The 18,190-nt window shown below is 36.8% G+C and overlaps 1 protein-coding gene across 4 annotated transcripts in view; it reads right to left on the bottom strand.

Annotated features, from left to right (window-relative positions):
- Positions 1-18,190, bottom strand: part of LOC125462997 (metabotropic glutamate receptor 4-like) — a 1,119,827-nt gene that overhangs the window by 320,100 nt on the left and 781,537 nt on the right. For all 4 annotated transcript variants that reach the window (XM_048553588.2, XM_048553586.2, XM_048553589.2 and 1 more), the window contains exon 9: positions 16,983-17,918. In XM_048553588.2, the coding sequence (XP_048409545.1) occupies positions 16,983-17,918 (936 nt within the window). The remainder of the gene's footprint in view (positions 1-16,982; positions 17,919-18,190) is intronic.

The following is an 18,190-nucleotide window of genomic DNA, read 5'->3' as shown; positions in this document are numbered from 1 at the left end:
GAGTAGGCCATCTGGCCCTTCAAGCCCACTCAGTCATTCAATAAGACCATGGCTGATCTTTTCACAGCCTCAGTCCCACTTACTCACCCTCTTATCATAACACTTAATTCTTTCACTATTCACAAAAATATCTATCTTAACTTTAAAAACAATCAATGAGGTAGCCTCAACTGCTTCACTGAGCAGCGAATTCCATACATTCACAACCCTTTGGGTGAACAGTTCCTTCACAATTTAGTCCTAAATCTGCTCCCCTAATTTTGAGCCCTCTTGTTCTAGTTTCATCTACCAGTGGAAACAAGCTCCCTGTTTTAATCCTATCTATTCCCTTCATAATTTTATATGTTTCCATAAGATTCTCCCTCAATCTTCTAAATTCCTGTGAATACAATCCCCATCTACTCAGTCTCTCCACATAAGTCAACCCTCTCCACTCTGGAAACAACTGGGCATAACTCTTCTGCAACCTCTTCAATCCCAGTACATTATTTCACAAATGAGGAGATCAAAACTGTACATATTACTCTAGGTGTGATCTCACCAGCACCCTGTGCAGCTGCAACATAACCTCGCTGCTTTTAAACTCAATTCCTCGAGCAATGAAGGACAAAATTCCACTTGCCTTCTTAATTACATGTTGTACGTGCAAACCAACCTTCTGTGATTCATGCACAAAGATACCCATGTTCTTCTGCACAGCAACATATGCAATTTTAGCTGTTCAAATAATAGTCCTTTTTACTGTTATTCCTCCCAAAATAGATGACTTCACATTTATTAACATTGTACTCCATCTGCCAGACCTTTGCCCACTCATTTAAACCATCTATAACCCTCTGCAAAATTTCAGCGTCTTCTGCACACTTTGCCCTACCTCTCATCTTAGTGTTACCCACAAACTTTGACATACTACACGTGGCTATACACAAGCCCACATCATCTATGTAAATTATCAACAATTGCAGTCCCAGCACAGATCCCTGAGGCACACCACTAGTCGCTGATAACAAACCAGAAAAGCACTCATTTGTTCCCATTCATTGCTTCCTGTTAGTTAACTAGCCTTTATCCATGGTAACACAATGCCCGTAATGCCACGCACCTTTATCTTATGCAGCAACATTTTGTGTGGCACCTTATCGAATGTCTTTTGGAAATCCAGATACACAACATCTACTAGGTCTCCATTGTCCACCGCACTCGTAATGTCTTCATAGAATTCTATTAAGTTAGTTAAGCATGATCTGTCTTTCATGAACCTATGCTGCATCTGCATAATGGGACAATTTCTGTCTAGACATCTTGCTATTTCTTTCTTGATAAATTCAAGCATTTTCATCACTACTCAAGTTAAGCTAACTGGCCTATAATTCCTATCTTTTGTCTACTTTTTTTTAAGCAGAGATGTTATATTTACTGTTTTCCAATCTGTTGGAACTGCCCCAAAGTCCAGCAAATGTTAAATTATTACCACAAGTGCATTTGCTATTTCTCCCACCATCTCTTTCAGTACCCTGGGATGTATTCCATCAGGACCTGGAGACTTGTTTACCTTTAGCCTCATTAGCTCACCCAAAACTATTTCTTTCATGGTAATGATAACGTCTGGGACCTCACTTACCTCCGTCTCCTTATCTTCAATTACTAGCATGTAATTTGTGTCCTCCACTGTGAAGGCCAATACAAAATACCAGCTCAATGCATCAGCTATGTTCTCATTTCCCATTATTAAAACCCCCTTCTCATCCTCTAAACCAATGCTGACCTGAGCCACTCTTTTTTGTTTCATATATTTGCAGACACATTACCACTCATAAAGTCAACCATGAATGACAAGCATAAATATATCAATAGCAACAGTTCCTACTATCTCTCAGCATTAAGATATTTGCATTTTGTAGGAATTTGACACAATTTAACGTACAAATTTATGAACTATTTACTACATTATCTGCATGGAACGTTGACGTGCTTTCCAAGTATTAAGTGATTATGATAATATGTCTTTCTGGCATTATTCATTGTTAAATTGCGCATGAAAAGCACAAAATAAATTGCAAGGTGAACATAAACCAACTGCCTGTAAACTAGAAGCTCTGGGTTGGAATCCTGCTCGGGGATTTGATAGTCACAGAAGGTGCATTCATATGTGTTGATGCAGCTTGATTGTTGACCAAAAAATCCTTCCAATACACATCTGCCTGGTGGGAGGAGCAGGAGATTTCCCTGCTTAGCGAAAACCATGTGGTAGGTATAGTACCGCAACGTCCCACATTAAAACACTCCATTCACAAGCTCTCACCTTCGGCTGTACTTCTGGCAAGCATCCTGATGATGAAACTGGAATTCTCAAAATGTTTAAGTGGTTTCATGACATTATTTGGGGAGTGTAATATTGGCCTCTAATTAGAAATTCCTAACAAATACAGGTTTCAAACCAATTTTTTAAGACATCGAAAGTGCAACTGCTACCTTTTTTGGTTCAGTTAAACAGTGGAAGAATTGAGCATTTCATTTTGGAAAAAGGTAATTAATTCATTACAGTGTTTTGTTTTTGAACTGATTGTATCCACACATTATAGAATAAAAAATACAAATGCTGCGGAATGTGCTGGATTTTAAAACTAAAAATGAATTGCAAGTATTGTTGTGCATTGTGTCAGTACAATGTTTAAATAATGTAATTGAACCTTATTCTATTCTACTTTAATTTTTTTATTGTTGTTCATTTAAAGATCTTAAAGATTCTGTAATTATTCATGCTTCATTTCATTGTTTTTATCTCTCCCAAAATCCACCTGTGACACTAACATTCAGAGAAGATACTTGTACTTTTCAAGCAATCTTAATATTCATTCAGCATAACATTCACTGTAACAATTGATTTTCAATGGCTTGGCTTTAGGTTAGTCAGATGAGGATTTAAAATTTTATGGTGGTTTCAATTCACCTGAGGTTAGCATGATGGCAAATACTACCTGCTGATCAATTAATAGAGAAGTATAATGGAGCCTTCATAGATAAGAACTGAATGTGTATTGCGTAGTTCAGTTGGAAGAACAACAATGATACAAAGGAGATGAAATAAACCAGTGAAAGTGAGATGAATGGATAATCTTTCAACGTGGATGGATGTCATGGCACTTTCTGGTGACTGTTGTTCAGGCTATCATGATTTTAGCAATTACAATTCATGTGTTCAACTTATATTTAAGGTCAGTTGTTAGCTACCTTACGAAATTGAATTGGGTTTGGGTGCAAAAATGGCTTGAAGATAGGGGTCAGAGGGTGGTGTGGAGGGATCTTTTTTGGATTGGAGGACAGTGAACAGACCTTGCGGTGTGCCACAAGAATGGTGCTAGGTCCACTGCTTTTGGTCATTTATGTGAATGAGATGGATGTGATTATAGGAGGAATGGTTATTAGGTTTGCAGATGATACCAAAATCGGTGTAATGGGCAGTGAAGGAGGTTATCTCAAAGTACAACAGGACACTGATCAGATGGGCTGAAGATGGAGTTTAATTTAAATAAATGTGACAAGTTGAACTTTGGAAAGGCAAATCAGGGCAGGACTTATGCCCTTAATAGTTGGGTCCTGGGGAGTGTTGTCAAAGAAAGAGACCTTGGGGTGAAGGTTCATAATTCCTTGAAGGTGGAGTCACAGTTAGACAGGGTAGTGAAGAAGGTGTTTGATATGCTTGTCTTTATTGGTCAGTGTGTTGAATACAAGAGTTGGGATGTCATGTTGCAGCAGTATAGGACATTAGTAGGGCTACTTTTGGAATACTGTGTTCAGTTCTGATGTTGCTGCCATAGGAAAGATGTTGTGAAATTTGAAACAGTGAAGAAAAGATTTACAAGGGTGTTGCTGGGGTTGGAGGGTTTGAGCTATAGAGTGAGGCTGAATAGGCTGGGGCTATTTTCTGCGGATACTGACGGGTGACCTTATATGTTTATAAGGGCCATGGATAAGGTGAATAGCCAAGGTCTTTTTGCCAGTGTAGGAAAGTCTAAAACTAAAGTGCATAAGTTTAAGGTGAAAGGGAAAGATTTACAAGGGACTTAGCGGACAACTTTTTCACACAGAGGGTGGTGCATGTATGAAATGAGCTGCTTTAGGAAGTGGTGGAGCCAGGTATAATTGCAACATTTAAAGGGCAGCTGGATGGGTTATGAACAGGAAGGGTTTACAAGAATATGGGCCAACGGCTGGCAAATGTGGCTAGATTAATCTATCTGATTGGGATAAACGAGTTGGACCAAAGCATCTGTTCCTGTGCTGTACAACTCTATGGCTCTAAGTTGAAAATCAGTGAATTGTCAATCTAGCACAGGTGAAGGAACTCTTTTTGTCATACCCACCATAGAAACACCAGCTATCAATATCAATCACCAATGCCAACCATTCTCAGCAGTGCAAAGCAACATAAGAACACTAGAATGGGAGAAGGTTACCCAATCCCTCAGGCCTACTCTGCCTTTTAGTGGACACGGGCAATATGTACCTTAATATTATGTATCTGTTGAGATTTGTCAATCATAATATTGCCGCTTCACAAAAATCTATTCTATTTTCTGTTGATCCTACTGATGATTTTTTTGCCTGTGCAGATTTTCTGACCTTATTTTGTGTTCTAATCCCATTTGTGACCTACTTATTTGCAGAAATTATCAAAGACAATGTACAAGCCCATGATCTCATCTGAAGGAAGATCCAGGCTTTAGTGTAACATATATCGCTTAATTAATATTTAAAATAAATGATCTGGTCAGCACATTAATTCCATTATATTTGGAGCTTTCCGTGTGCAAATGGTCTACCATTTCGCCTAACTAAAACAGTAATTATACATTGAATGCACTTCATTGACTGTAAAGCATTTTGGGACATCCTGTGTTTGTAAAAGGTGCGAGATAAATGTAAGTCATTTCTTGCTGACTTTGTCTATACTTCTCTGGACTGAAATAATAAATTAACTTGTGTCCAACAACTACTTGATTGGCTCACCCACATTCCATTTAATGTTTTTAAGTCCATTGACACTTATTTTGTGGGAAATACACAGTTATTTACACAACACAAGGCTTTGGTGGTGTTTTTTTTTCCCCAGGTCCAAAATCTGCAGGAAATATTTTGTGACTTTCCAAACTGGTAAATCTTAGTTTAATCTCTCATCCAAAAAATAGTATCCCTAAATTAGCAGTGTTTGTTTTGTTAATGTAACAAAGTGTTAGTCACATTGTTTGTTCAATCCCCAGAGAACTGTTGTTATTGAGCCATCCTTTGAATTATCCATTGATTAGTTGATATGAGGAGAATTTTATGTCAATATCTTAAGTGGATTCCAATCCACATTACAAAAACTTTCTGCCCAGTTGTTGCTTATATTAATACATTATTTACTTTAAGATGTTCAATGAATAGCTGAATACTTAATGATTTAACACTAGAAATTGTCTAAAGTTAATGGCAAGGCCTGAATTATCACGGCAGTGGCTCAGTTCCAGAGCCTGATAAAAATGGCGGATGAGAGCCAAATGTACAAGTCCGTCCCCAGTTTCCAACAGAGACATTTTAACCCAAGGAGAAGATAGTGGAGGCTGGGAACAAATCACATGGATGGAAAACAGGAACTCAGCAAGGCTAGATAAAAAAGTGTGGAGCTAGATGAACACAGCAGGCCAAGCAGCATCTTAGGAGCACAAAAGCTGACGTTTCGGGCCTAGACCCTTATTTGAAATTGGTGCTGAATTCAAACAGAACTTGTTTCCACTGTTCAAAGAGTCTTAATTTGCCGTGTGGCAGTCACAAACTTAAACAGTAGATGCCAATGTTCGTTAAAGCCATATGAGGTCTATTTAGGTGTCATGATCTAAAATTAATCACCTGTTCTTTAACATGAAAACCATAAGAAATAACTAACAACTACAGGTAATAAAAAAAAGGCTACTAAACTACTCTGACTACAAGTCATCATGCATAGCTTAAGAAAAAAAATCACCTGTTTCTATATTTTTTCATAATCCTGTAATACTTTGAATATTGTTTATTATTGAAATTTTCGAGAGCTGTTATTGCAGTTGAAGACGCTATGAATGTTTGGTTGAATTTCAGAAGCTCAAAGAAACACTTATCCTGGCAGTGGAGGGGTGTGTGTTAGAGACTGGCTGAGTTCATATTTTTGATTAACATTTTACTTTTAAAGAATTATTAAAACATTCAGTATGTTTTTATAACTTATTGAACACTTGAGTGAGTTGAAATTATTTTAATGGGCTTCACGAATGGAAAGGTTTCTTTTCCCTCCGTCAAGAGTATATTGTTATATTGGTTCCAAGCCAAAGTAGGATATTCGACATTTAGCTTATCTTTGATAATAGGTTTATTTACAGGATTCAAACCTTCAGTTCGCTGACTCCTGAGTATGCTCCAAAGGTCCAGCAGTCCATTTTCCCATCAGCTCAAAGATATTAATATGTGTATGAGCTCTATTAGATTGGTCTAAGTTATTTTTCAGTTTTCCAGAAGGAATTCATTGCCTGTTGATCATTTTCCCCTTCCCTCAGATCACTATAACCTAACAATATAATTGAAGAAGACAAAGATCTCATGTCAATCTATCCACAAGCACATATTCCAGCATTCCACAACTGGATTGGAAAATCAACAATTGTTTGGTAAAAACAAGATCAGCAGGATCACTCACGTACCTTGGAATGAACATAAACCTGGTCTCAGACAATGATGCAATTCTACTTGGCGATGGTTTTTGTGGATGTGAGACTTGAGCAACCTGCCAGCACCACAGAACATGATTAGAAGCACTTCATGTTCATTATCTGAGCCAATTTGCAATATCAGCTTGTAGGACAAAATCCTTAAAACCAGGATTTTTACAAAATCTCAGTTGGATTTGCAGTGTGATATACATGTAGGAACTGGAAGCTAAATGAATTAACACACATGAAAAGTGCATTAGTGAAACCACATTAGACATTATGTGTACACTTTTCATCTCCTTAATTAATAAAGATGTAAATATATTGGAAGTAGTTCAGAGACGATGTTTCCTGTTGTATAAGAATCTAAACTAGATGTCCACTGTTTAAAAATAAGGGGCTATCCATTTAAGATAGAGAAAAGGAGAATTCTTTTTCATAGTGGTTCATAAATCTTAAGAGTTGTCTCTGTCATAAGGCAGGGGAAGCAGTGTCCTTGAATGTTTTTAAGGCAGAGGTGGATTGATTCTTGATAAGTAACAGGATGAAAGGTTATCAAAGATATGAAAGTATGTGAAATATTCAGATCAAACACAACTTTATTGATCAGCAGAGTAGGCTCGATGGGCTGAATAGTCTACTTCTATTCCTAACTCATACGTTTGCATGTCTTAATGAAGGTAGCAAAGTGTTTAAAATAATAAAGGTGACCAAGTATGATCCAAGGAGTTAATGTCAAAGCTGAGTGTCTTAGCAGCCAAAAGCACAATAACCAGTGGTAAAGGGATTAAAGTTAGAGATGTGCAACAGATAAAATTGGAGGAGCACCAACATTTGAAAGGACATAGGGCTGTAGATTACTACAGAAATAGAATTGAAACTACAGCTGAATTTGAAACCAAGGAAAAACTTTTCACATTAAGACAGCAGTAAGCTGGGAATTAATGTAGGTCAACAAACAGAAGTAATGGGCGAGTGTTGCTTAGTAGCAACTTAGGAAGTAGTCAGCAGGATCGCAAGTTTACAAAGGGTTGAACATGGGAGACAGCCAGTAATGTGTTATAATTATCAAGTCTAAACATGACTGCTACGTATATTGGATTCTGCTGGAATTCTGCAGGAATTTGGCTCAGGTAGGTCTGGAGACAGGCAACGTTACAGAAGTGGAAATAGTCTGCCCTAGTGATGGCATAAGTAAATGACTTCTTCTTGGGGTCAAATAAAATATCAAAGTTGTGAACAGCCTATCTCATGCTTACATACTTGCCAAAGAGAGAGAAATGGACAAAGAGTTAGTAGCTGAGGAACAGATTTTTTGATGATAGATATGTACATATCAATGAATGCAGATCTGCAATAATATGCTTTGCTAAAGAATTCAATGTCTGCTTCAGATAGGAAAGTGATACAAAAGTAAAAATTATTTAGCATGAGAGATCAGAATTTATTTTTTTCATGAAGCATATAATACATTTTTGCCTTAAGGAAGGTTTAAATTATCTGTTTTAATAAACTGCAGTTTTTCAAGAACTGATACATTTATCGTTGTTATTGTTGGATAAAGCTTTCTCTCTTTAGTTGTCAAATAGAAATGGCATATTTATTTTATATTTAAAATGAAATTACCCTTCTTAAATTTAGGTTATCCAGTACTAATCTTCAGACACAAAGTATTGTGGTAGAAAATATGTTTTCTGTCTTATATCAAAGCTGTTCTAAGTTAATATCCAAGAAGACAGAGCGTGGTAAAGGCTGAATTGCAGATGTTACTTTCTCTGTAAAGAATTCACTTACTACCTTTCAGGGACTTGAAGTTTATCTTCGTGAAAAGAGGGGCTTATAGCGGGATATAATTCTTTAAGTACAAACATATTTCTGCGTAAGACGCTTAAGAATGAAGTACAATTATTTCAAATTTCATCAGGCATTCAATGCTGGGAATGTTGAGATTTAAAATGTGTTTGGATACAAGGTGACTCAACGATTGATTTGTTACTCTTCAGAATGGAGTTGCAATGGATGTGAAATACTGAGTTGCAGATTCATGTTACAATGTAGGAATGAATCAATGTCAATGTCACAGCTGCATTTACCGGAAGTCAGTAGCATAACTCAATTAGGGACGGAAAGATTGAAAGTTTTACTATTTACTCCAAGTATTTGCTGATCTATATTTGAAGATTTAAGTTATTTTGCAAAAAAAACTACCTTTGTGATATTGAATCATAATCTGCATCAAGTTATGAACAGCCTTAAATATTGGCGATAACTGAAGTTATTGCATTTGGGCCCCATCACAAAGATAATTCCCTTGCCATCAATTGTAGTTCCCTCACTTTTACTCACTCAGGATGCACCGCATGATTTGTAAGTGACATCCTTTGAGAATTTCAGGAATAAATGTTCGTAGTGTTGGTAACTTTTTTTCATTAAATATCCAACAAAGTCTCCCCATGTGTTTTGAAATAATCCATCAAATCTCCAGTTGTAAGTGAATGGAGAGGTATCTTCAAGTAGACTGAGAAATCCTCAGCAATTACTGGGTCATTTCCAATCAGCAATGCTAAGAGATGTTGTTAATTCAAGTGGTATCCTCTAATAAGCTGTGTCACCACTTTAATGAGCACTGACAGGCAATTTAAGTTGCAATCAGCTCCCAATATTCATCTCGGCAGCTGTTCTCAGTACAAACACCAACTCCTTTACCAATGTGGTAGCTTCGACAGGCTACATTGGTATTGCTATTAGGCTCATCTTCCCCATCTTGAGGGCTCCAAACAAGTAGAAAATAGCCCTCATTATGCTTTATTTGAATATACGTTAGAAATAATTTTCTGAAGCTTTTAACCTCAAAAATCAAAGATAGTTTTGAATACAACATAGCTTCTTTGCGTTCTACTAATCAGTTAACAATGGAAAACAATAGAATAATTTTATAATATTAACCATGTGAAGCTAATGCTACTACGAAGCCCTTGTTTAGGATCAGTTACTATCGTGTCATGTCAGTGTTTCTTCTCAGAGCCTTGACCAGAAGTTAAAATAGATAAATCTCTCCAGTGAAAATAAATTATTGTGTCACGCAGTAAAATAATTGCATCCATCTATCAGGTTAAATAAATCTCTACACATCCCCAATCATCTCAGATGAAGGACCGTCTGTCTGCCTTTCAATCAAACAAAATGAATCTTGTCATTCCTTAAGCACACAAGAAGTAATGTCTCCACACAGGAAAATAAATAAATTCCTGTCACCAAAGTGGTGAAAGTAATAACTTCTCTATGCATGTAAAATAAATAAATATCTTTCTTTACCCTCTTATGAATTCAAGAATAAAATCAGCATTTGAAATGAAAGCTCCATCACCATTTTCAAATACAACCGAACCAAATTCCTGACAAATACACTCTACCAGCCTCTGTCTGCGTAGAATGGAGTACACAGTTTCTTTCCATAAAGACTCACTTCTAGTTATGTAAAGATTAGTTAATAAAGTTAGCAACTGCCAATATTTAGGGAACAAATGAGCTTAGATCTTCATATTTTTGTCAGAATGGAAGAGGGATGCATTTGAAGCCAGTAAGCATGCAACAAATATAAGATACCTACTATTATTCCTGCTATGTGGAATTTTCATGGTCTTAGGATGACGTTGGAGGTAATGTGCTTACACTCAACAATGACACCCTTATCACTCTATTGCGAGGATAAGCATTTTATAGACCTTTAATACTTTCATGGAGTTAGGTCAATTTAATTGGGCACATGTTTCACAGTTTCTAAGAGGAGCCTTGAACCCTGGGATCTACAGACCCAGTAGGGGAACCAAAGAAAAAGTCGTCTGCTCCTGGGATTGTTTCATGAGGGAACAATGCAAAGTAAACAAAATAAATTATGTTCTTTCATTTTTAATAGTTCATTACTGTAATGTAGGGCTCAGTCCTGCAAAGGTGAGTTGACCATTGCATTCATAAGCAATGCCTGGGTATTGAGATGCATTACAAAAATTTTTTCCTTTGGGTTAAGTGCTTATATGCGTTCAAACTGAAGAGAACATTGAGTTAAATGTTCAGATGCAAAGAAAATTAAAATGAAAGAAAACTTTAATCACTTTTAGTTTGAGAAAATGGGGACCTGCTCATAGACTGCTTTGATTGATGGTCAAATGCAGATGAAGAAAAATCAGGTTTTCACTTCTAATAAACTCAATTTTTTCCATCGATACCATGCTTCATTATACTAGCTGACCCAAGTGTGAATACTAGGTGGAATGTCAAAGGGTCGAGATCTACTTATCTCAGCAGGGGTTGTGTTCAAATATGATTATTTCAATGGCTACTAAAAGATTGCCTGTCTTTCAAGTGATTAGTTAAATAAATGCTTAATTTTACAGGTTTATCAATGGAGCAGATGTAAGGTTTAATATGAGTTTTATTGATGAGAATTACTTTCACTACAAGTGCCGAGGCAGGCTCATTAAAAGGCCCAGTTCCGTTTTCTGGGATATACCATCCCAATTTGTTCATAAGTAATAGGGCCTCTGAATGTCATCTCTAACATACAAACATTGCCCCATTCAATCTGTATGACACATCAAAGCTAACTCAAATCAATACACATCCCAGCACCCATCCACGATAGGACCTCATGCCCATATGCCAACCTGTACATCTCCACGAATCCCAAAGGCCTATTAAAACCCTATGTCTGTTTACTGTTTACTCACACCAACATGTACCCATCTCCCTTTTCCCTCAGCTCCATGCAAACGTAAAGTATCCACCATAGGCAGACATCAAGGTCCATGCTCAGGTGAAATAAATGTCTAAGTACATATTATAGACTTCACTCTTATTCAATACATTTAAATCTCTTAATCCATAATCCCTTATAAAAACAAACATTTGTATTCATTATCCGACAGTGAACCCAGCTAAGTATTTAGTAACCTTTAGATGCAATTAACTCAAAATTTCCCACTGTGATAATGACAGGTTGCCCAAACAGTTAAGTAGTAACAGTATTTTAATGATAACCCTGAGGATTATGCCAGCAAACATTTATTGAAAGTATAAACACAACTTCATTTATCAAAACTTCAAGTGCTGACAATTAAATAACTTGTCAGCTTTGACATTTCCATCGGCCTTATCTACTGTTTATGAGCATTGGTACCCACTCAAAAATTGTAATGTATTTACTGTATGATAGGGTTTCCACTACCACAACAAAGCAGCATATTTGAGTGATTGACTATTAAATTTCAAAAGGCCTTGCTGAATTCAGAATTCTCTCATTTGGGAGTCACATCACAGCCCCTTCTCCCTACTAGCAAATGTCCAGCATTGTAATTTTGAGTGTCCAGAAAATATGTGCTTTTGCGCACATCTGTTCTTTGTCTGAATAATTCAAGATATCATTGGAAGATGTGAATGAGTGATGGATGTGTTGTTTATCTCTCATTCTAATTTTATGCTTTGTCTCTTGGGGAAACACAGTTGTTATTGATTTACATTTCTTTGACAAGATAAAAAGCCATGAAAATAAAGTAATGAAGATGAGAAGCAACTGGACAAAGACCAACTAATCAGCAGACCAAATAAAATCTAAAATACCAGTTTAGAAGGTGTAACATAACGTGATAACAAAAAACTGATTAAAGTAAAAACTGACCAAAAATTTATGTTGATAACAAAGTGTGGAGCTGAATGAACACAGCAGGCCAAGCAGCATCTCAGGAGCACAAAAGCTGACGTTTCTGGCCTAGACTCTTCATCAAAGTCCGGCTATGTTCATCCAGCTTCACACTTTGTTATCTTGGATTCTCCAGCATCTGCAGTTCCCATTATCTCTGATCAAAAATGTATGCTTGTTTTGTTATAACCAATATAACCAATAATTAATGCTGTTTTTAAGACAATAAGACACCAATTGCACATACAATCTAGACTTGCATTTATAGCTTGTGAGTATTTTGAACATTTATCATTGTTGCATGTTCGGAACATGACAAGCAATTTGCCCACAGCAAGTTTCCATAAACAACATTTTTATGACATTCAGTTAATTATTTCTAGTTTTGCCTTTTGAAAAATTAATATTAGTTATGTTAGAGGATATACATTTGTGCTTTCCTTTGAAATAACAACACCGGACTTTTTTCCATCAAATAGGGAAGACAGTGCCATATTTTGTCACGTTAACCAGAATACAGCAGCTCGGATAGTGTAATATTCCTTCAATAATATGTTGAATTGCCACCCGATATTCCGGAATCTCTGGAACAGGGCTTGAACACACAACTTGCCGACAGAGAGATAAAAGTGTTATCAGCTGGGAACTGTCAAGTAGCATTAAAAACAAGTAAAACTCTTGGTTAATCACAAATATTTTACAACAGTTAAACTCTAACACTTACATTAATGTCTCTATCTACATCAACAGAACTGAGGTTGAGAGAATGAACAGCGTCAAGTTCCTTGGAGTGACAATAACTGACAACCTGACCTGGACTTCCCATGCAAATGCGACAGTCAAAAAGATACTCCAACAACAAAAACAACAACTCTTCTTCTCCAGGCAGCTCAGGAAGTTTGGCATGTCCATAACGTCTCTCACCAAAGTCTACAGATGCACCATTGAAAGCATATTGTCTGTGTTCATAATGGCCTGTATGGCAACTCCTCTGGCCAGGACCATGAGAAACTACATAAGGTGGTGTGCACAGCCCACATCATCACAGAAGCCAACGTTCCATCCATGGATGCCATTCACATGGCTCGCTGCCACAGAAAGGTGGCCAACATCATCAAAGATGCATCACATCCTGGTAATGACCTTATAATCTCTTCTGTCAGGCAGAAAATACAGAAGCCTGAACACACACACATGCAGGTTCAAGAACAGCTACTTTCCAACCATTATCAGACTGTTGAATAGATTCTAGCCTCAAATAGTGTAACCTGAAATGTAACCTGTATGCCTCTAAGTCTTGTTGATCTGTACATCCTTTGTTTGCTGTGATCTACCTGTACTGCTCGTAAACAAAGCTTTTGACAGTATTTCGGCACATGTGGCAATAAAATCAAATTTAGTTGGTCCCTCTCACAAATAATGATGATGATATTTGAAAACCTGATAAAGAGGCAGTTGTATAAACTATCCCCAAGAATGTAGTTTCAGCGTAATCCCTACTGCTTCACCTGTAACATTTCTTTCACATGGAAACAAGGACAAAAATGAATCAACCCTGGCAGAAAAAGATAACCTCGATATAAAAAACATGCCACTATACTGCAAATGAACAGGAAGCAATTTAAAATGACAATGGATATGATAGAGGCTGATCTGCTGAGCATTTATTACAGGAGGACTGCGAGGATTTATGAGTTCTGTCTCCTTTGATGGCCTTTCAGAGCATGCGGAGTAATCCAATAGCAATGTCTACATTTTCAATGTAATATATCTTCTGGGCCTTCTAAGCACCACAGGACTTGCAGCCTGAGATCTGTCAAATTTCACTGTGTATGTAAAGGCCTTAGGTAATATGACACAATAGTAACCTGCTTTCTTTTTCCATCACCCTCATTAGTGAAAATGCCTTCATAATGGGAAAACCGTCTACCATACAGAAAACAGGCAAACTGAGCATCACAACAGGCCCAGTACGAAAAGAGAAAAAAAAACAGCTTTATTTCACCATGAACGTCTTCTGTCTGTTGTCACGGACCCTGTCTCTCTGCACCATGCACTTCCTTGCATTTGGCATGCCTAATTTTCATCTCAGTGGATAGTAGAGGGGAAATCTGTTCTTAAAAAAAAGATAATTCAATTTCTTTGTGTTTCTCTTCTTCTACCATCTGTCATTGAAGTAATTTAAGTTTCTGCAACCTTTATTTCTACAGTTAAAAATGAACGAAACCACAGGAAAAGCATTCTAACTCATCAGATTTTCCAGGATTGCTTTTGACAAAGCACCCACATCCTTTTAAATTTAACATTGATTTGAACAATTTTGGACCCATATTTCTGCCCATTCTGTTCCCTTTTACCTTGTGGGTTTAAAACCTAAGTTTCCTCTTGTTTTTGCTTTGAAATGGCAGATATTTATGTACCAAAATACTTTATATACTGTACCAAAAATGTCCAATTTTGCAGTTTCCTCAGTAACTCAAGCTCCAGTTTCAAACAGTAACATATTTTAATGTTGTCATGTTAGACCAAGGTCATTGTGTCTCTGACTGAAGTCTCTGAATAACCAAGGTGAAAGAGGATCCATCTGTCTTCAGTAGCCTGAATTACCACATTACTGTGAAGTGAACATATTTTGAAGTAGCATGGTTAAAAAGCAGATGCTAGGTTGAATCATATGTAGCACAAAGATTGGATAATGCAATTTTTAATGGTCACCTGATCACATTCCAAATTAAATAATCAACTTCATTTGAAATTATTGTACTGTTTGAATGTGCTGCAGCATTGCTAGATGTTGTAAAACTTCTGCAGATTACAGATAGCTCTGAACTCTAGGACAAAGTAAACCCTAAAGCGAGAAATACAACACAGTCCCCTTCCGAATCAATGCACAAGGAACTTCTTAAAATCAGTATTTTTTGTAATCAATTTTAGGTTAATTGCTATCTTTGTGATGGTATCTATGAATTCGTATCGAGTCATACAAATACACTTTAAAGAGAATCATTAAAGTGAATACCAATATTCAGATGTTGAGTAGATTCAAGTTGGGAAAATGCAATCAAACTAAACCAAAAACATTAAGTTGCACTTCCAATTTCAAGCTCCTAGTGGGGAGTTTCACTAACTGCAGCAGATAGCAGAAATTTTGGGACCATTTCAATGAATATCAGAAAATCATTTAGTTATTTTTGTCACTTGCTGCTTGAAGTGTAAAATACCTTGCAGCTAGATTAATCTCAGCATTTGTTTTTTAGGGAGTTCTGTTTAAAAAGTAAAAGATCAAGTTTTCTAGTTAATGCTGGCATGGTTTAATTGTGGCTCTGGTCAACAATTTTATACATTTTTAGTTGCGCTTTTAGAACAGAAACAGCTATTCTCCATGTTTTCTAATCTATGATTCAAGATGTATTCTGTCCTTTACTGTAACAACCAGGCATATACTTTTATTATTTCATATTATCGTTGATGCATTTGTCTTCCTTTCAAGTTCTTATTGCTTAAATTGTTTCACTATCATTAACCATCCTGCAGTTATCAAAGCTTTTTTTGATGACTAACATTAATAAAGTTGAAATACCATGTAACAACCTTGTTCTAATGCATGCTGCTAGTCTTTTTTAAATATAAACTAAATATTTTGTATTTGTAAACAGTCTACAACCAGTACTCATAACCTATCATCAACTAAACAAAAAAAGTCACCTTTCAATAATTTTCTGTTTCAGTCTTAAAACCACACTTAGTATATATATAATTATCAGTGTATCCAGATAGTGACAGCATTGGCCAGTACTGACATGAAAGTCAATTTTTTTTTGAAACATAGCAAATGCATTTGCACTGCAGCACTCATTACCAGCTTTATTTTGTTCTGTTCAATTTGAGAGTAAGAAATTGCTTCAGTTTAAGGCCAGAGATTAGCAAGAAGAGCCAATAACAAATCAAACATTTGCATTCAATCAGTGAGAAGGATAATTACAAATATGGCAATGGGAAAGCAAATGAGAAATATTACATATATAATGATTTATTAGTGACTGCTCATCATCCAAACTTGACAGCAGAGAGAAAAACTGTACATTTTTTTCTGGTAAATGGTAGCAATAGAAAGCCAATAGCAGAACTGAACTGAACTGAGAAGAAAATGAATATTTTACCATATCTGCTGACAAAGAAAAAACTTGAAGCAAGCAGATTAATTGACAATTTTTTTGTTCGCTTTCAGAGTTCCATAAAATAAAAGCCAATTTGGATTTACCATGAATATTTAAAGTTATGATACTTGGCTGAGAAGAATAGAATGGACTTTCCTGGGTCTGGGACAGGTCGAGTAATCTGGGCACTGGAAATCAGAAAATTGGACCAATGATAACAGATGATTGCAAGGGATGATGCACCATATCCTACTAGTTACCACATCCCCAGAATCACTATTATGATTCTGTGCAGCCTCCTCATCTTTTAATATCATAATATTGTTAATCAATTTCACTGAAACAACATTTGTGAATTACATATCAATAATGGCACAAAGTATAGCTTTGCAGAGCAGTTGTACTTACTTTTTCTGCTGACTGTGCAGTGCCGAAAAATATTGGAATGAAGGCTAACCAGACAATGCAGGTGGTGTACATGGTAAATCCAATAGGTTTGGCCTCATTGAAGGTCTCTGGAACCCCTCTGGTTTTGATGGCATACACGGTGCATGTGACCATGAGAAGCATGCTGTATCCAAGCAAACAGATGAGAGACAGATCAGAAATATCACATTTGAGAATTCCACGAGCAAACTGAGGATTGGCAGTCTTTTGGTCATCATAGTCTATGTAGGAGTGTGGTGGATCAGCAATAAACCAGATACAGACACCCAGCAGTTGCACAGAAATAAAACTGAAAGTTATCATGAGCTGAGAGGCTGGACTGATAAACCTGGGGGCACTGACTGATTTCTTGCCTTGCTCGAATATGCGATAAATCCTGTTCGTCTTGGTGAGTAAGGCCGCATAGCTGATACTCATACCTAATCCAAGAAAGATCCGTCGCATGGAGCAGATGGCAACATCGGGCTCTGCTATCATAAGGAAGGTAATAGCATAACAGAGGAAAATTCCTGTGAGAAGCACATAACTTAATTCTCGTCCAGATGCTTTTACTATTGGTGTGTCATTGTAACGTATAAAGGTTATGACAACGAATAGTGTAGCAATGATACCAATAATTGCAAAGAATACAGGTGCAACAGCCCAAGGGGAATACCACTCCAATTTAACGATGGGAATTGGGCGACATCCTGTGTGGTTTTCATTGGGACGCATGTCAAAGTGGCAGATCTTGCAGTTGTACTTATCCACCTGGTATTGGTAGCCATCACAAAGTTCACAATGCCAACAACAAGGAATGCCCTTTACAATTTTTTTTCTTTCCCCTGGTTTGCATGGAAGGCTGCAAATTGATGCTGGAACCTGACGAGATCCTGATGGCCATTGCATTGTGTGGATCTGAAAATGCAAATGAAGTAAATTAGAGTTAAGCTGTCCAATTAGCCACTAATCACAAATATTTAGTCATCACCTAAATTGACTACCTAATCATTGATGACGGCACTATGATACAGTATCAAACTTGTAATGCTCTCCACACAAAGTTTATAATATCAGCTATTTCACTATGGAGATACAGTGAAAGGAAGCCAGACACTTCCACTCAGGGAAGAGTGGAAATTTAAGGAGGAGATCATTCTTAGATCACCTTCCCCATATCGCCCAGCAGG

Source organism: Stegostoma tigrinum, chromosome 21 (assembly GCF_030684315.1).
Source record: "Stegostoma tigrinum isolate sSteTig4 chromosome 21, sSteTig4.hap1, whole genome shotgun sequence".
Taxonomy (NCBI): domain Eukaryota; kingdom Metazoa; phylum Chordata; class Chondrichthyes; order Orectolobiformes; family Stegostomatidae; genus Stegostoma; species Stegostoma tigrinum.
Note: the sequence above shows the minus strand (reverse complement) of the source record. Positions and strands in the feature narration are given on the sequence as shown.